The 20,784-nt window shown below is 41.1% G+C and overlaps 1 protein-coding gene across 1 annotated transcript; it reads right to left on the bottom strand.

The window, feature by feature from the left end:
• Positions 1-1,203: 1,203 nt before the first annotated feature.
• LOC128869356 (uncharacterized) lies at positions 1,204-12,634 on the bottom strand. Its single transcript, XM_054111895.1, has 4 exons — positions 12,422-12,634; positions 12,290-12,352; positions 12,080-12,227; positions 1,204-1,334 (listed from the first exon to the last, which is right to left on the bottom strand). The coding sequence occupies exons 1-4, from the start codon at positions 12,632-12,634 to the stop codon at positions 1,204-1,206; spliced, it is 555 nt and encodes a 184-aa protein (XP_053967870.1).
• Positions 12,635-20,784: the final 8,150 nt, after the last annotated feature.

The raw sequence follows: 20,784 nt of genomic DNA, 5'->3' as shown, positions 1-20,784 counted from the left end.
AGTGAGTGTTTTTTGGGTAATTTCATTGTATATTACGCGTGTGTTAACAATAGCAGTCTGAAATATGAGGTCATATGCGATTTTTTTATACCACGTCATACTTTTCCTTAACGGGGAATAATAAGAACTAAGCTGATCTGCTACATCTATGCCTTTCTAAGCTTCATTGTAGTCAACTGTCATTTTAGGTTTTAATGTTTCGGCACCACACCAGTTAATCGTAGATACCATTTCGTTATCGTGGCAGCTAGATATCATTAGCACATCAAACTTATCGTTCCATTTGAGAACTGTGACATAACTATTTAACTGTCTAGCTACGACTTCCCCCTTTCTCAGTTATTTCAACAAAACTTCTTGCGGAGCGTGCCACTTAATCAGTATGACGATCTTTAAGATATATAACCAAACCACGACTGGTGTAAAAGTTGTCAGCAATTATTAGTCTTCCTTCATTTAGAAGGGGTAGACATAATTTAACAACGACTGAGCCTGGCTTGTCACGCCTTCAAGGGCGGAATTTGCACCAGCATACACAATGTAAGACCAAATGTAACTATTTACCGAACACATTTTATAAATTTTGATCCCATATTTGCTGGCCTTAGATGGAATATACGTTTTTATACACAATCGCCCTTTATGACTTACCAGAGATTCGTCAACGACGATCGTATCACCTGGCATTTACAGAGATCGAAATTTTGCCATAATGATGTCAATAAATGGTTGAATTTTATATAAAATATTTTGATTATGAGGCTGATTATCCTCAAAGTGGCAACAACGTAAAATTGATGAAAACCTATTATATGACATAGATACTTCCTGAAATAGTGGATTATTGTTCAACGCGTTCATTTTCCAATAATGTTCGATGGATGGTTTCTTATCAATTCCCATTAGTAATACCAATGCATAATTGTTAGTTTTGTTCACCATGAGTTCGATAACCTCATTAGAAACAAAATATTCATAAATTTGTAGGACACTAATATCTCCTTTTTCATCAGTAATGTACTCAATGTCCTGAACACCTGATCTTCCGGTAAATTTTTCTCGTCCAATAGCCAGAACATCTTCCAACCACATTAATTCAGGTTCTGCCCTAGGTTCGGGTTCTGCTGTAACTTCTACTCCATCTGAATTTTCGTCTTCCTGCGAAATTTCCTCTTCATTTTCGTTCCAACTTATGTTTTTTGACTATCTTCCAGAGGTGTTTGAGCTATCTTCGTCACTTTCATGTAGTAAATATTCATCACTATCGCTGAAATCCCAATCACTATCACTTTCTTCTAGCATTTCTTCGATTTCTTCTGCCGAAAATTTGGAGCCTGAAGCCATATTTTTGTATTTAATTAACCAAGAATTTGAACTAAAATACACGCTAAGTTGAGGCCAATTTATTTTAATTTTTCTACAACTTTGTGTACAGAATTTCTGTACCGTTCGGTTTTGTACCATCGATATCAGGTGTTGATGTACTATGACAAATATTTCTAACGGACCACTCACTGAAGTATGTTTTACTATGCAGCCAGACTGACCATTTTTAGTTGTAAAGTATGATCTAGACCTTGTTATGTCGGTCTCCTTGCCGCGGGGATGAGGCTTAAGTGGTGAGTTAACCCCATGCTATGGAGATTAACTTACCACGAACTAAGAGGGCAGCTCCATATAGGAATTGGGTATCCACTCATCCGCGGACGGCGGAATTGGTGTCCACCCAAGTACTTAGTGGAGAGTACCGTACCGACAACCTGGCAGGAGGTATAAAATGCTTTTTCCTACAATGTGGAGGCTAAACCTGGATCTCTCTGCACGAGGTAACCCACTTTCGGGAAATCATCCCGTCGAGCAATCGACGGCTCGGGCATCGGATGTGCAGGCCCGAACCCCAGATTCCCCTATGACTGGAACTGACACCCAGGGATCCGGAGGAAGCGCACTACTAGTGGTGAAACATGGCACATTGGCTATGCTAATGGAGAGCAGAGTGAGTGTGAGCTATACACCGTCGCCGAAACGATCTGAAGCAACTGAACAAGTTGCTGTGGACATGGCGGACAATCTCTCAGTAGACTCAGACGGATCTCTGGTACCGAGTAAGTCTATGACAACGGTTAAACCTGGTGCGAATCAGGTAAGTACCGGTAAAAAGACTGAAGTTATTGGAGAGTCGAACGCAGGTGTTGGTCTAACCGCAAGGCAGATCAAACGAAGAAGACAGAAGGCGAGGCAAGTCGAAGTATTAGCTAAGGCAAGAACTCAAGCTCCGTCAACTTCGACACCGGTAATGGAAACGGAAAAGCGTGGCAGAACAGTGGATTGCTCTGTAGCACTGCACTCTTCCGTAAACGAAACGGGGTCTGTGCCAACGACCGGGAGGAGGAGAAAGGCAAAGAAGAGGAAATTCGAGAGACGGAATTCGGAAATGCCTGCATCCTCGACCCAATCCAAGGCAGACAAACCTTTACCTGACAAAGCAAAGGCTAAGGGACCTCAAATGTCGAATGACACTCTTCCGTCAACGTCTGGCGAATCATTCGCGAGAATAGCAGCAAAGGCAATGACGGTGGAGATACATGCTGACAAACAAGAAGGTCTACTGTCCAAAGGGCAACAAGACTATCTTGACAGCTATCTTTGCAAAGCTATCGGTGAGTCGAAAGACGCGCCGACTTTCGAGGGGAAAAGCGTGGTGGACGGCATTGTAAAGGTGCACTGTTCCAATGCTTTTTCCCGAGAATGGCTGGAAAAAGAGATAGCTAAAATTCCAGCCTGCGGAAACAGCAAGTTCATTCTTGTTGAGAGTAGCAAAGAAAGGCTGGTACGAGCGAGTGTCGGGATTCCGGGTCCTTCCTGTAGTTCAGCAGAACTCCTCACACGCATCCGTGTTCAAAACAAGGATCTTGACACGACTCTCTGGAGAGTATACTCGTGCACCAGGCAGAAATCCGCTACCACTTCGGAGGCGGGTTCCCACCTGGTACTGGGTATCGATCTTGGGTCCCTCAAGGTTCTTAAGTCGAAGTACGGGTGCCGTCCTCACCTACATCTGGGGCGAATCCACTTCCGTGTCCTGGATAAGGTGGAGGACAAGCGTAAATATACTCAGTCTTATGACTGAAGTAATATTTACACAGATAAATCTGTAGCAAAGAAAGGCTGGTACGAGCGAGTGTCTGGATTCCGTTTCCTTCCTGTAGTTCAGCAGAACTCCTCATACTCATCCGTGTTCAGAACAAGGATCTTGACACGACTCTCTGGAGAGTATACTCGTGCACCAGGCAGAAATCCGCTACCACTTCGGAGGCGGGTTCCCACCTGGTACTGGGTATCGATCTTGGGTCCCTCAAGGTTCTTAAGTCGAAGTACGGGTGCCGTCCTCACCTACATCTGGGGCGAATCCACTTCCGTGTCCTGGATAAGGTGGAGGACAAGCGTAAATATACTCAGTCTTATGACTGAAGTAATATTTACACAGATAAATCTGCAACATAGCAAAGCGTTTACGGATCTCTTGTGCCGTAGGCATGCAAAACTGCAAACAAACCCACACATAATACTAATACAAGAACCATGGGTATGTCACAAGCGTATCTGTCGTCTAGGTGCTATGTTGTGGGGACAAATACTTCATTGTGAAGGGAATGTGAGACCGCGAGCATGTATTATCATGCCGAGGTTGATCGAACACACGATGTTAAAAGAGCTATGCTCCGGAGATATCGTTGCTGTAAAAATAAAGTACTTGAAAAGTGGGAACAGTGTCGAAACTATCATAGTTTCGGCCTACCTACCCTACGACTCTTTACAGCCACCTCCATCGAGGGAGCTAAGAGAAGTGGTCAAGTATGCAGAATCCAATAATCTGGGGCTAATAGTGGGCTGTGATGCAAATTCACAGAACATTGTGTGGGAAAGCAGCAAATGCAACCCCAGAGGTCTCAAGTTACTGGATTTTATCCTGTCATCCGATTTGGTCACTCAAAATACTGGTAACAAACCAACTTTTGTGACCAGAAGGAGACAAGAGGTGATTGATTTAACACTAACCAACAGGTCAGCTGGAAAACAAATCAACCGATGGCGAGTTTTGGAAGAGGACTCTCTTTCTGAACATCGTCTTATCGAATTCCGACTGGGAATTGACACAACATCAATACCTTCCGGTAGGAATTCTCGAAATGTGGACTGGGGCAGGTATGGTGAGCTTGTAACAGAGCAATTGCTAAACCTGAAAAAACTCAAATCAGCAGAAATGATTGAAGATGCTACTAAGAAATTAGAAGGTACTTTAATCAATTGCTTTGAGGAGCTGTGCCCACTCAGGCAAAGCAGACAGGGGAAAGCGGTTCCTTGGTGGAACCCTGAACTCTAGGAAACTTCTTAATCAGGCCTTAAATACCAAAACAGAAGAGGACTGGGCTAATCATCGACTTACACAGAGAGATTATAAGAAAAAAGTACGGAAAGCCAAACTTGAATCCTATAGAAATTTCTGCAGTAACGTCGAAGAAATGAGGGAAACAGCGAGACTTTGTAAGGTTCTTCATTTAGACCGCTCAGTAAGGCTGGATTCCATTCGAAAACCTGATGGTTCATACACCATTTCAAAATCGGAAACGTTTAATGTTCTACTCGAAACCTATTTTCCGGGTATAGTCCAGTCAAAAGAGACAAAAAAAATAGCCAACTAAGTAATTTTAGGAGTATGCGAGTTTATGGTTTTATTATGTAAAACCCATCACTGTGAACTTAAATTTGAGTTTTCGGGGTCATGGGTTGTGTCCCGCGGCCGCCATCTTGGAAATAAGGGTGCAACTGGTTTTTGCGATTATCTCGTGAATTTCGAAAGTTACGAAAATTTTGTAAATACTTTTTTGTAGATAATAATGTTATCTACAACTTTCATTCAAAACTTTTTATTGTAAAATTAATAATAAAAAAGTTATAAACAAAATTACGCGAAAAATTAAGGGATGAATTGCTTTAAAGCGTAATAACTTTTTTTTATTGATTTTATGGAAAATATACATCAGAGCTTTTTTATAGAGCATTCTTTTGTGAACATTTTTGTCTATAAGTTTTTTCCGCTATCTTTATTTAGTCGTATGATTTTGAGCTGATAAGCGGAGCAACCAATACATTAGCGAAGCGCGTACATGATTACACAGGCCGACAAAATTTAACCAACATTCGGACCCAGAAACCAGACTATATATTTCCGAAGGTTTATGATGCGCTGAATCCAAATCTGGCCTCAGAATTGCTCTATCAGCTCTGGTTTTCGAGATATCCTAACCTAAAAGTGCAAAAAACACCATTTTTGCCCATATTTGAGGTTATGTAGCCTTGCAGATGTTTTCTTTCACCAAAATTAAAGGATGGCATCTTTAAATACAATCCTTCTTTTTTCAAATGGCGTTTTGTTTGCTCAAATATCATTTTTTTTCGCAGAGATATCGCATTTTGAAATTTTCATGTTTCGAAATTTTCCTACACCTGAAAATCGATTAAGATAACATAGACATGATATATTCGATTACTAATTTTCTTGAATTGAGTCTTATTTTTCTTAAAATTTTGTCTCACACCATAAGTGTGCTGACTCACCACACCTCTACACTATCTAACCTTTGGGTACCGAGTCACACACAGCCCTAACCCCTAGAAACCACCCCTATCATACCGCGAGCAGGCTAACCCACTTAACCGCAAGCAGGCTTACCCACAAACTCCATATATTTCAGGCCCTCAAACCCAAGAAAATTAGTAATCGACTATATCATGTCTATGTTATCTTAATCGATTTTCAGGTGTAGGAAAATTTCGAAACATGAAAATTTCAAAATGCGATATCTCTGCGAAAAAAAATGATATTTGAGCAAATAGAACGCCATTTGAAAAAAGAAGGCTTGTATTTAAAGATGTCATCCTTTAATTTTGGTGAAAGAAAACATCTGCAAGGCTACATAACCTCAAATATGGGCAAAAATGGTGTTTTTTGCACTTTTAGGTTAGGATATCTCGAAAACCAGAGCTGATAGAGCAATTCTGAGGCCAGATTTGGATTCAGCGCATCATAAACCTTCGGAAATATATAGTCTGGTTTCTGGGTCCGAATGTTGGTTAAATTTTGTCGGCCTGTGTAATCATGTACGCGCTTCGCTAATGTATTGGTTGCTCCGCTTAGCAGCTCAAAATCATACGACTAAATAAAGATAGCGGAAAAAACTTATAGACAAAAATGTTCACAAAAGAATGCTCTATAAAAAAGCTCTGATGTATATTTTCCATAAAATCAATAAAAAAAAAGTTATTACGCTTTAAAACCATTCATCCCTTAATTTTTCGTGTAATTTTGTTTATAACTTTTTTATTATTAATTTTACAATAAAAAGTTTTGAATGAAAGTTGTAGATAACATTATTATCTACAAAAAAGTATTTACAAAATTTACGTAACTTTCGAAATTCACGAGATAATCGCAAAAACCAGTTGCGCCCTTATTTCCAAGATGGCGGCCGCGGGACACAACCCCCGAACCCGAAAACTCAAACTTAAGTTCACAGTGATGGGCTTTACATAATAAAAATAAAATTCGCATACTCCTAAAATTACTAAGTTAAATCTTCTTTTGACTGGACTAGTAGTAGAACTCTCTCTGAAGCAGAGAGTGGCATGAACAAGAACGGTAGCAACGGTGGAACCTCTAGGTACAGCTGGTATATTGCTAGTCGGATAGTGACAAGGGAATCGATAAGGTTTTCCTTGTCTTCCTTTGAGAACTTCAAGTCCCCTGGACCTGACGGAATATAACCAGCAATCCTTAAAAAAGGAGGAGACAGGCTGATTGAGGCCCTGAAAAGGATCTTCACATCCTGGGCGTGTTCGTGGACATTGAGCTTTTGATAATGCCACTTTCGGCTCGATATGTTCTTCCGCCGAACGACACGGAGTTAATCAATCCATTATAAAATGGATACATTCCATGCTCTCTGAGAGGCTGTTAACCGCTGGTGGGAGCAGTGACGAACAAATCACAGTCAGGGCCAAGCAAGAATGTCCCCAAGGGGGTGTTCTTTCTCCGCTGCTGTGGTGCTTCGTCGTAGACTCTCTATTAGTGGAGATGCAGGAACTCGGTTTTCATGTCCAAGCATATGCGGACGACGTCTGTGCGCTAACATCGGATAAATCCTTGAGGAGGCTTTGCACGAAAGTGCAGAGGATTCTTGACAAAATCGATGACTGGTGCATGAGACAAGATCTTTGCGTTAATCCGAACAAAACAACCATAGTCTTGCTTACGAGAAAACGGAAATTGGATGGACTCAGTCTTCCAACACTGAAAGGTGTGACACTTGGTCTTTCCAACGAAGTTAAATATCTAGGAGTAATCGTGGATAAAAAGCTGACTTGGGAGACACACGTTTCACTGAAGGTGAATCGTGCATTGACGATTTTGCAGCAATGCCGTAGAGTCTTTGGCAAAACCTGGGGTCTGAAACCTGCTGTGGTCCTATGGATATACACGGCACTTATCAGACCAATCATTACTTACGCTTCTGTGGTCTGGTGGCGACGGAGCATGGTTAAGTCCATAATCCGGGAACTATACAGGCTGCAAAGAAGTGCATGTTTATGCATCACGGGTGCCATGAGTACAACCTCTGCTGATACCCTAAATGCTATGCTTGATTTGCTCCCCCTGAATCGTAAGATACAACAGGAATCAATAAAAGCAATATGTAGACTCCATAAATATGGTTTCTGGCACGCAGATGGAACTTCGGGACACAGAGAAATCTTTAAGTTGCTATCGGAGCAGTATCCACTGTTTTTGGCACCTAAAGATGACCTGATACCCGCAGTTTCATTTCGAAGGAAATTTGATGTCAGATTCCAGCAATCCAGAATGCATGCAGGGAGGTTTGACGGATATTTTCTTTACCGATGGGTCCAAGAATGAAATAGGATCTGGAGCCGGATGGTAGATAAACGATAGTAGTAAGTATCACTATGCTATGGGGGAAATGGCAACTGTTTTCCAAACAGAAGTTTTTGCCGTGCTAAAAGTAGCCGAATGGATAATCGAGAGAAGATGGAGCGGGAAACAGATTGGAGTCTTCAGTGACAGTCAGGCTGCATTGAAGGCCCTTAAAGGTTGTTCAAGAATGTAAGAAGAAGCTTAATTCTGTCGCAGGAAAAAACAGGCTTGTACTTATATGGGTTCCCGGACACTCCGGTGTTCAAGGAAACGAAATTGCCGACGAATTGGCCAACCGTGGATCAGCGGTTCCCCCACAGGGGCCAGAGCCAATAATCGGAATCAGTTCCGCAGGAATCAAGAATTGAATCAGCGATTATATAGGCAATCCACATAAAGAGCATTGGTAAGGTCTAGAACGCTGCAGAACTGCAATGTGTTTTGTGACAAGTCCGAACAGAAAACTGTCAAACTTTCTACTAAAACTTAGAAGGAAAGACATTCGGTTCACGGTCGGGATCTTTACAGGACACAACCCATGAGGCCAGCATATGACCACCATTGGAATCATCGAGGACCCAGTATGGCTGTCATGCTTGGAGGAGGCGGATAGCACTGAGCACTCTGTGAGTGTCCTGCCTTTGCTAGAGCACGGCTACGAGTATTGGGTTCCGATGTCATGAGAATGAGTAATATTCATTCTCTAAAACTGGAGGATATTCACACATTTGCCAAAGAGTCTGGAAAAGTCTCACAGGACTAACTATCTCTATCTCTGTCTCTATTCTTTCCTATCTCTTTCTCTGATACATTTCTCCTTCCCTCCTTGACTATCTACCCCCTTTTCAGAGCTTTAAATACAATGGGCTCTTTAGCCTGAGTGTTTTAGGAGCCACCAAATCTCCTGGTGCTCCTTGGCTCGACCTTTTCAAATTTCATTTTCCTTTCATGAACTAGGTAAGCGTCAATCCAGTTTAATTTTCTAGTAAAACTTAGCCGAGGAAAGTTACAAGGCAAAATTCTACCTGTTCCTGACCTGATATCAATTAGTTTGTAAGTTCATGTAATGTACATTAGGTAGGATTAAAAACATTTTTCTTTTTAATTTTTATTTCGGCCTATGCGGGAAAGTTGCCTCATATAAAGACAATCAAATGTTTATATGGAGTCATCTCAAAATTTTGGGCGCGAATACTGCCACACGTCCTTCAAAATTCTTTCAAATGAGTAGAATTCTGACATAGTAGCAAGGAACTTCGATTGTGTTCATATTACAAAAAACAATTGTATACCAACCTTGTTAAGCTATTTATGTGTGAAAATCTCTACAAACGAAATTTTTGTCTATTTTCAATATTTAGCGAAATATATTGAAAAATATTAAAACTTATATACCGAGCCATTGATTACGAAAATTTCACAAAAATTAGCTTGGTGTCAAATTTAAACTTTTTTACATTCTTTTAAATACAAATCAAACACACTTTTTTGGATATCGAATCATTGAAAGTTTGTAAAGCTTTTATTATTAACTTTTAATTATTATGACATAGTAGAGACATCATACAAAAACACAGAAAAAACGAAGGATAGATTTATGTGGGATAGTGGATAGTGGGGAGATTTGTACCTAAATAATTTCACAGGCCAAACGAAAAGGGAGATAAAGCCGTGGAAAAGCTACCGAGCATTAGGGCGCTCTCACATCACTGACGCATTGCCCCATGTCTGCTATAAGTGTGTTCTCAAACGCAGTCTCGTATGGCCTGTCAAATTCTTAGTTATTACAAATCTATCCTTTAGTGATAATTCTATCGACTATCCACTATCCTGTATCCACTATCCACCTGAAATCTTATATAAGATATAAAATTTAAAATAATTAACTTATTCTCATATAAATATTATGGCTCTACGTAGTGAATTATTATAACCAGTATTTGGACATGGACGGGTGTTGAAACCTAATGTTTTACCTAGTTACGAAGATGTAATTCTATGTTATTTGTGGATTAGTGAGAATAAGAAAAATCAATTTGCGAGAACTTTGATTCATGTAGGTGTGCAATACCAGAAAAAGTACCAATTCTTGAAAGATTATTTTTGACTGACCAGCGCAAAGTAAGGAAAATGGGAATTGGTGGCATAGACGTGAAGAATTCCATGAAGTTGAAGAAAAAAATGGAAAGAAAAAAGAAGAAAGTCAAAATATTAGAATGGATGAATCAACTTTCTCTGGTAATCAGAATAATGATAACGAAATGGTTCCTTCAGAAGCTATACCAGTGATGTCGTGTGAACCTTTGGAAGAGATTCCTGCTGACAGATACGGTATATCAGATAGAGCTGCAGCAGCTCTTGTGACAGCTACACTTCAAGTTGTTGGATTAGTAACGAAAGATGATTTAAGTAAAGTGTTTGACAGAAATAAAATAAGGCATTCCCGTACTGTACAGAGAAAAATTTTAAGTAATACGCCTTCGTTAATCTCGGGACCATTTGCGCTTTAATTTGATGGGAGAAAGGACAAAACTTATACAATGGTTGAAGGTTGTAGAAAAATTACTATAGAGGAGCACATAAGTTTAGTGAAGAAACCGAACTCGGAGTATTTTGGGCATATTACAGTAGAAAGCGAAAAAGCAAAAATGGTGAGTATGAAAATTAAATAATTTTTTGATAGAAAACGCCTTGATAACAATAACGTGGTTGCGGTTGGATGTGATGGAACTGTTTTGAACACAGGTTTTAAAGGAGGAGTCGTACGATATTTAGAAGAAAGTCTTCAAAAACCCTTACAATGGTTCATCTGCCAATTACACGCGAATGAACTACCGCTTTGACATTTGTTTGAATACATTGATGGTTCTACGTCTGAAAGCTTTAACGGTGAAATAGAGAAAAAATTGAAGGATTGTGAGAAGCTTTCTTTCGTCAATTATAAACCAATTATATTCACACTAGCAGATATATCCAGTGAAAAAGATTTAAGTAGGGATCAAAAATACATATTTGATATTTGTAGTGCTATTATAAGTGGACATAGCAACGACAGCTTAAAAAAGAAAAACCCCAGAATAATTGTTATTCCAGATGGCTTACTATAGCAAATAGAATTTAAAGATTGTATGTATCAACAAGTCATCCTTCAGAAAATCTTATGATGCTAAATCATTTAATTGTAAAAGTTTATGCACCAATGTGGTTTGAAATAAAAACTAAACCAAGTTCCATATGTGGGTGAAAGAATTTACATTCAACTATAATCCGATTGAGATATCTACCAGAAAACCTAAAAAAGATAGTGGACTCTGTAATTCAAAGAAATGTTTTTTTCGGACATCCGGAGAACATGTTGTTGGCAACTTTGGTTGATGAAATGATGGACGTAAAGGTTTTGACGTTACAAAAAATATAAAAAAGAAGTGTGTGTGTCAGCTCCGACACGCGACTGGAGTTTACTCCTAAAGAACGATTACCGTGATATTTAAAAATATATTTAATATGCAAAAGGAATAAATGAAGACCTATTCTATATTACTGAAAAAAAATAAATTGAAATACATACATAAAAATTACAGATGAGATGAGAAGGCGCAAATGTTACTGTTAACTATTTTTAGTAAAATTGAGATTTGAAAGGTTTGTAGCAGCAGATAATGTTAATTATATGCAACAGAATGCAGAATTCTCTTGCATGTTAATTAACATTCTCTGCAGAAACTCATTTAAAACGTGCATTGGGCAAAATTTCCGGTACGTTGTGCTGCTACCTACTTGTCCACTGTTTGATGTGCACTGTAGTAGCGTCTTTGCAAAATGGAACTAGTGGTGCGATTCACTAACATATTTTATCGATATTCGCTTTGTTATCTTTCCTTAACCACAATTTTTACGATTTTGCTATTCAGTAACCCATTTCATTACGAAAATCGACAAGGCAAAATCAGCTGATTGGTTACAATGTCGATTATCGCAATCTAAACGACAATAATATTGGTGTTGTTAAATTAAACGATAAAGAAGAATTTGTAATTTTAATCAGAACTGTGAAATTTTATTATCAAAAACTTATTTAAAAAGTGCGAGTATGTCCTTTGAGTATTTGGCTTATGATTGGCGTTAGATTGTTGAATGTTTCCGCGGTAGCGCTTAAACCATTCCCCAATACGGCTATTGCCTCCGCCATCATTTTATTCGCTTGGGCACTTGCAGAGCTGCTTTCGGCTAAGATCTATTAAAAAATAGCAAGAACAATTAATAAAATGCCACTTTTATGTGTTGAAAATAAATTACCTTTAAAGCATCTGCTTGTTGTTTCGCGACTTCTACGGTTTCTACACTCGACTGGGCTAGCATCTATTAAAAAACAATCACCAATGGACAAATATAATAAAATTATTTTACATAAAGTTCAAAAGAAATTACCTTTAGTGCATCTGCCTGTTTTTCTGCTATTTCCAAAAATTTCTTCCGAGCACCACCGTCTTCTTCCATGCGCTTTCTTTTCAAGCTCGCCCGTGGTGTTCTCCTGTCTGAGATGTGCGAATTACTGACCTCAGCGTGAAATTTTCTGCAAGGCGTCCGTAAAGGCGATGGGGCTTCCGAAATCATGCTTTCATCTTTCCCTTCGATACCCATTTGGATTACCTAACAATTTACACACCAGTAAGTTACATTTTAAAACATACACTTTATGCAATTTGCCTCCTCTAGTGGAATATTTTCAGCTGTTGAATCGTGCCCATTCATATATTCTTCCCCTATAAGAGCAGACACCCGCCTCTCGAATTCCGTTAGGGGCTCCTCACTGATAGGCCTGTTTTCAGTTAAAGCTTGTTTGCCTTCGCCGATTTCGTGCTTTGGTGCTGGTGCGGCTTTTTAAGTCCCGCCATACCTTTTTAGGGAAATGATTTACATCTCTCTACTTTTAAGTAATAACACAATATTTTCTTACCGTGTGCCATTGATTGACTGTCTTCACTGCTCCACCCAGACTATTTAACTTTGTTGCTAGCTCGCTCCATTTTTTGTCGCATTCGAACTTACCATGGAGGCTGTGGAACCTAAATCCTGCTAGACCCGGGACTTCCATTAGGTAGTCAAGTATACGATTTAGCTGCTCGGGTGTGGCACGACTTCTTTTAGTAGCCGTCGATGTCATCCTAAAGCAATATACAAAAAGTATGTATTAATAAAACAATAAATTCAAATAAACAGTTTTATTATTGTACATACTTTATGCAAATATAATTGGTAGAAAACACTTAAAATTGAATCTAACAGCTTGGCTAGTATTTATTATTTACATTTAATTTGTATTTTTACATTTAATTTGACAAAGATGCCACTCTCTATCAGTTTGAATAAATAGAAGAAAACAGCTGTTCAGTGTTAGTTAACATAAGTTGGTGAAAAGCACAATCGACGGTGCAATCGACATATACTGTCGACAAAACAAACAATTGTCGAATCGATAAGAGTTAGTGAATCGCACTACAGAAATGGTTCGTAGCTTAGCTAGCGCAAATTCTTAACCAAGTTTCTATTGCTGCTCTGGTGTGGATGCCTTGGCCGGCGGCGTATGAAAAATGGCTGTTCTAAAGTTTAATTTGCTTAACACGGTAACTGCGCAATTAATAATTAACATGCACAGTTACCAAATTTTACTTTTATGTAGGATAGCTAACAGAGGCGTTTTATGTTTCCAGCTATGCAATTTTGCTATTAGCAAAATTAGTGAACATACTTTGTAAGCCACACATTTATGATGATGAGCCACAGTTTGATGTCAAATGTAGCAGCGAAACACTCTGAGTAGTTACTCCATTGTAACAAAACATTCGCAGGCACAATTACACATGCACAGTTTGTGGTGAAATGTAGTAGCAAAAACACTGAGAAGCTGCTCTATGGTTTGTTGTTGCACTATTGCGCTGCGCAGATAATATTCAAATATTCAAAGTTGTGGTTTGTGTCTTCGTTTGTAAAATTTAAAATAAACACTTACCAACTAAATAAACCATCAAAAACACAAACCAAAAGAGAAAAGGGGCATAGAGAAAGGGCAACGCGTCACTTCCGTCAGCGTACACTTCCGGTGATTCACACGATTTTACTACCCATATTTTTTTCATACCGTGGGCCTTATACATATATCGTTTCTTAAGGAGTAAACTCCAAAAAATTCTCTGCTCGGGTACGTTCACATGAATCACATGTGAGAACATTTTCCTTGACGCATATATGATTCACAAAACGTATAGCGTTGAGATTGGTCGCGTACGTTCGTGAATCACATGTGAGCAATTTGGTTTTTGTTTGTTTTGTTTTTTCTAACATCTTTCAAAAGCCGATATAGAAAAAAATCAGTGAGCGTGGCGCGTTTCAGTGACGTCGTCATATGGGGCCAGGGAACCTAATAAAAACAATAACCCACATCGATCATATTAATTCGTTCACTATAACTCTAATCCGAGGTGAAAATCCGCAGGCGCTCTACTAACACTGCCAATTGGTACCTTCAATGCTTTTTGCATTTTTGGGGCGCTGATCAACACATTGAATTGATCCGTTTTGCTTTTGAGCACCGTGGAGTCGGGTCGTCGTCGGTAGGAACCCACGTAAAAACAATCGGACGCTGTCCCTAATGTTCTTAATTTCCAGTGGTTGTTGGTGCAAGCTTGTAGGAAATATATATTTCCTTGAGGCTGCTTATTTCCAGTGAGAAATACCACTGCCTGTCATGTAGCGATTGGTTGTTGGTGCAAACTTGTAGGAAATATATTTTCCTTGTGGGTGCTAATTTCTAGTGAGAAAAAGCACTGCATATCTTGTGTCGCTGTTTTTTGGTGCAAACTTGTAGGAAATATATATTTCCTGGTGGTTGCTAATTTCTAGTGAGAAATAACATTGCCCACATTTTGGTGCTTATTTCCGTTTCCTATCTAGTGCTCGTGCGTACTAAAAAGTGCTATCCATTCTGGCGCCGGATTTATTGGTATTGCCTTGCGGTAAGCACTTTGCCGCAACCTGCACTCCTGTGCCCTTCCTGCCCGCACCTTCGGCAGACATCCTTCTTGGCCCTGCATTCTGCCATCCAATGGTCAAAGCCCATTCAGCGGAAAGAGCCGGGCGTCAACTGGTCTGGTCGTACCAGGAAGGAAAACAATTTGACATAGCAAGGACCTGCTTCCAAGAGGGCGGACATAAGCATGTCCGTGCCCTCAAAGACAACATTCGTCACCCCATCAGGGCTGACCTTCCAAGGACGGCTGACCATCCTGACGTCCTTCTCCAGACACCCAGGGCTGAACTCCTTCAGGTTCAAACGGAAAAGCTCCCCCATGAACTCATCAGGGGAGATCTCCGTATGGAGCTCCTGGACCATAACTCTAGGTCCCAGCTTCCGTCGTACGCCCGCATCGAGCCCCACCTCGGATAACTTGGCATTCTTCGGCAAGTTATCCTTCTCGTCAACGGATGGGGTGCGAATAATCGCACCTCCATAATTCAACGGGCGCACCTCGTGCACCCTAACTCCTATACACGGACCCACCTTTTTTATCACCTCCTTGGCCGTATTAGGGGTTTAACCCCTCACTACCACCGACCAGGTCTCAACCGGCTGGGGCATCGGCAATGCAGGCAACACAGGCGCAGGCGGCCTCGCTTCCGCTCACCCCCGACTTACCCGGAGATACCTTTTGAGGTACATTTACGGTCTCCTTCTGCACTGGAACCGCTGCTCCTCCAGTGGTCTTCTTCTTAGTACACGGAGGGACCTCAAGACGTGCTCCTCCTCCCCCGACGTCGTATCGTCCATTGCCGACGACGGCACCGTGGAACCGACTGGAAGAAGGGTGCTCGCCTCTTTCGTATACCGTCTAATTTGGGCATCGCCCAACGCCCCACCACTTAACTGACGAATCCGCCGTACAAGGTTTCCCGAGCACTAGAAAAAGATAGCTCGCTTTATGAACGAAGGCACAAGCAACGGTGCAGGGATGAGCCATACACAGACACGTACACAGCGGCTGCACCTAGCGGCGAGCCAAAGCAAAGCTCGAGGGCGTATCCCACAGCGCCAACCAAAGGTCTGGCAAAGGTCACCACCAATGCCTCGCCGGACAGAACACTTTTCCCCGAACAAGGACGGGTCGACCCAAGTGAAGCTAACGCCGGGCCCGACCGTAGGCAAAAACGCCGCACGCTGTAGTCAAGCACCTGTTCAAGGCACTCAACCCTGACGCAGCACCACACCTACGCACAAAAACACTCGCTTTTTTAACCGTTGCCAAGGATGGCAATATAACGGCACGCCAATTAGATAACCACGCGCACAGTATACCCCCGCCGTAAACGAACGGTACACGCAAAAAGTCACGCCGAAAAATAACGGTACGACACAAAAACCGACGCCGAGTATTAAGGGCACGCGAAAAAATCCCACGCCAAAGAATAACGGCACGCCCGAAAAAATTGTAAACAACTTCGGGTAGCGGCACTCTCTTGAGCATCAAATACTACTCGCACGGAAAACTACCGACGCTACATATAGCGGCATTCACACGCGTGCACAATGTGTCCATAGCACGGAGTATAGTGGCACTCACTAGAGTGTCCAACAACACTATCGTACGGCAAAATTTAAGATCAAATTCGTAATCAGCGACCCTGAAAACATAAATTAACATGCATCTTGATTATGTTCTAGAATATACGCTATCTCACGTGAGGGGGTGGCCAATAGGGGTGGAAGGGGGTGGATTTTCAAAATTTTAAGATCAAATTCGTAATCAGCGACCCCGACAACCCCCGAGTAAGAAATTTTGAATCAATTACTTAATTTTTTGAGTTTTGGCCAGTTTTTCGGGAATCGGCCGCACTGTGCGCCGCCTAAAAACCTCACGCGCATATTGCCCCAACATTTCGACATTCCGACGGTTGGCAATCACACCACTCACATCATACCGTCCATCAGTCCAACTAATCCCTACACCCACAAGATCCCTAATGTCTCAGTACATCGGGCATTCACACAGGACGTGCACCCAGGCCTCTCTTGCCGACCCACAAACACATTTCTCACTTGTGGACAAGCGTCTCTCATGCAAATACGCATTAAGAGGCCCATGTCCTGTAAGGAGGAACCCTAGGCTGAGGGAAAATCCAAAATCAGGATTTTCCCCGACAAAGGAAACATCCCGAATGTACTCGTATGTCACCCGGCTTTTGGAAGTATTGTCCCAGCGGTCTTGCCATCTACTAAGCATACCCTCATTCAACAACCTTTTGCATTCCTAATACCTACATCACTGTCGGGTAACTGTGGGTGCTGCGGTAGCGGCATACATAGCCTCCTTCTCAAACTGAAAGGAACAGCACGCTGTATGACTTACAGGTCAAGAGGAGGCGCACCCATCAATACTTGCAACGCATTCGTACTTACTGCACAGGCATACAGGCATGCAGGGAAGCAACATAATGCGCTGGAACGCCATCAGATGACGTTGGCCACCAGTCGTTAACGCCGATTCGTACAATACAGCAGCCCCGAAGTGGTACAGGCCACAAACAGGCCCCGATATATGGTGCGAACCGCACGTCGACTAAGGCCCCAGTCACATCTGAGAACGCGACGAAATTGCCCGACAATCGCCTGCAGCCGCTCTCCCAATAACACTTAGTGTGGAGTAAAATACATCCTTTAACTCATTGCCGACCCTAGGTATTTGACTTGCGTCTTATATCTGATATTAACCCCATTCAAACGGAAAATCGGTGGACGACTCGGAGACAATCTACCCTTAAGCAGCATTGTCCATCGATATGTCTACCCCCACATCTACCCCCCAATTTTGGGTAATTGTGAGGATGTGCCTACCTACTCGCTCCAGTTCCTCACGTGACCGACCCTCCTCCAAAATGAGAAGGTCAACCGCATACGCACAGCATTTACAGAGTGGTTCTAACTGCCGAAGTAGGGATTCCATCATGAGATTCCAAATGAATGGACCACAAATGGATCCCCGCGGAGAGCCCCGAGTCACCCCAATCTCCACACTCCCGCCAACACCTTCTATGGATGCTTTACGGTCCGAAAAGTAACTCCGCCATAGAGTAATTTTCGGACAGCTAAGCTCCTCTAGTCGTTATAATACGCGATCCTAGCGCAGGTAATCAAAGACCCCTTGAAGTCCATAAACATGCCAAGGACATATTTGTTGACATTTCTCTAACTACACTCTGAACATACATCCACGCACCTTCTACACTATGTCCTTTCCTAAAACCATACTGCCTATCAGACCTATTACTCCGAATTAGCTCCTAAAGCCGCTCAACCACGACCCTTTCCAGCAGTTTTCCAAGTACTGGAAGGAGGCTGAAACCACGATTTGATTGAGGATTGCTCCTGGCCTTATCGGGCGACTTCATATATCAGAAATGGCCTCCAGATATTCCGAAATGAACTTCCACAACTTTGGCGCACTCTCTCCACGTCGATAACACGGTGTCACCTACGCGAAGGCTCCGACAGATCCTATAAACCTGTCCCTAAAGGTCATCCCTACTTTTCCCCACAAATCTGCTCCACTCTTCCTCCTTAACTCTCACTAGCATCTTCTTAAATTCACTCATCCCTACACTAAATTGATACTTGAACTGGGACAAATTCTCCGAATAGGTCCGCCTCGCGCGTTGAAACAACCGTCTCAAGCCGACTTACAGACACTGCATCAAAATATCATTATATATCTTATGTCTTACATGAGTTCCATTGGTTATATTATGGCTGGAAGTGGGATAAAAGAAGCTCTTTCTACCATATATGCTGCAACAATAAAACTACTTAAAGAACGAAATACTCAATACTATACATTCCGACCAAAGGAAGAAAAAGGGTTGCAAGTAATTCTGCGCAATATACATCATTCTACAGACATAAATGACATTAAATCTTAACTCGCTGAATACGGTCATGAGGTAACAAATATTTTCAACATCCTCAAAAGCGACTCAAAACAACCTCTACCTTTATTCTCACTGGAAATCAAAACAAATAGTAACAACAAAGATATATACAATATAACAAATCTATTGCATTGTAAGGTAAAATTCGAGCCACCAAGTCAAATAAGATCTCTTGCACAATGTCTAAACTGCTAAAAATATGGGCATACTAGAAACTATTGCACAAAAAATCCAATCTGTGTTAAGTGTGCAGGCCCGCATAAAACTGCGAACTGTTCAATCAATAAAAGTAGTAGCAATATTAAATGCGCACTCTGTGGTGAAAAACACACAGCCAATTATAAAGGATGTTTGGTATACAAATCACTGAGGGCGCAACGTTTTCCAGCTCTACGCACAAAGGAACTCCAGACTCCGATACTGAACCCGCCGCAACAAGAAAACACAGTGGAACCCGCTAGAATCGGGTTATCAACCTATGCACAAGTAGCAGCACAAGCTAAAAATAATAAAACAGGTATGCCTAACCCTCAAAATGATGATATTCAAGAACTTAAAAAAATGATGAGCCAGCTCATCAATCAAATGACTAACATGATGAATATAATCACACTACTGGTCACCAAATTCGATGGACAAGCAAAGTAAAATGACAATAGCCTTATGGAATGCAAACGGACTAAATCAACATATTCTTGAAACTAAAACTTTTATTGACCAGTACAACATTGACATACTATTTGTTTAGGCCACACCCTAATATTTAATATACATTTTTAGCCACCCTAATGGTAACTGCGCCTACCGTTCCGACTGTTGCTAACCACCGTTTCCAGTCGCTGCAACCCGAAGGCCGTTAACCCTGGCATTTCCCCGCCGAACAGTTAAAACGTTTACCGTGTTAAACGTTGTTCGGCGAGGTTACTTTCATTTCAATTTTACAATAATTATAACTTTCACTGCGATTTTCGAATTCCAAGCATCAGGACGTGTCAGCCAGTAAAGGTAATTTATTATTAATTATAAATTATACTTAACATAATAATACGTAAGCAACGTATTTCCATTGCATATATATTTCTATGTACATGTATATCTATTCTATGCATATATCTATGTATATACTGCAAATAAAACACTAATGACTATATACTGACACGGCTTTGTGCTTTTTTAGTTTTCTAAAATATATCATCGGAGCGACCGTGGAAGCCCCACATTTCTGAACCGCCCATTGCGTCGCACTCCGATGATAACATGGTCCTTCGAGCCGGATATCAACAATAATAAAGAGCAAAGCTGAAATTAACAAAGCACCAAGCCAGCAAGCACCAAAAAGCACCAAGCAAAGCTGAAATTAACTAAGTACAAGCCATCAGCAAGCACCAAGCCAGCAAGCACCAGCAAACAATCCGTTCCAGCAAAACCAGGTACGTGAATTTATTGCACACTTTTTTTGGTGGAAATAATCTAATTAAAAAAAAAAAAAAAAAAAAAAAAAAACGGGTCAACGACTCCGTCTGTCCACAAACAGACAATACAAGTGCGCGCGGTATTTTCAAGCTAAACCATCTAACAGCGCGTTGTTGGGAATTTTTCAATTTTTTCTTATTCCGTTCTTTTTGCTTGTACATTCCCGCTGTGAAGTTGAGAACACAACTACACAAACAACGCCGCAGTAAATTAAAATCGATCCCAGCGCACTTTTTGCTACGGTATATACATACCACTGATTATTGTGTGGGTGGCGAAATCACATACATAAATAATTATAAATATATTATCCTTTTTGTCAATAAATATATATAGATACA

Source organism: Anastrepha ludens, chromosome X (genome assembly GCF_028408465.1).
Source record: "Anastrepha ludens isolate Willacy chromosome X, idAnaLude1.1, whole genome shotgun sequence".
NCBI lineage: Eukaryota > Metazoa > Arthropoda > Insecta > Diptera > Tephritidae > Anastrepha > Anastrepha ludens.
This window is presented reverse-complemented; position numbering and strand designations above follow the sequence as displayed.

What these genes read in the sequence shown, in the direction of transcription:
- LOC128869356 (XM_054111895.1), bottom strand. Translation starts at nt 12,634, where the DNA reads ATGGGTATCGAAGGGAAAGATGAAAGCATGATTTCGGAAGCCCCATCG. An exon ending in AACAAGCAGATGCTTTAAAG is followed by an intron (nt 12,228 to 12,289) that starts GTAATTTATTTT and finishes ATTTTTTAATAG; the next exon opens with ATCTTAGCCGAAAGCAGCTC. An exon ending in AATACTCAAAGGACATACTC is followed by an intron (nt 1,335 to 12,079) that starts GCACTTTTTAAA and finishes ATATGGCTTCAG; the next exon opens with GCTCCAAATTTTCGGCAGAA.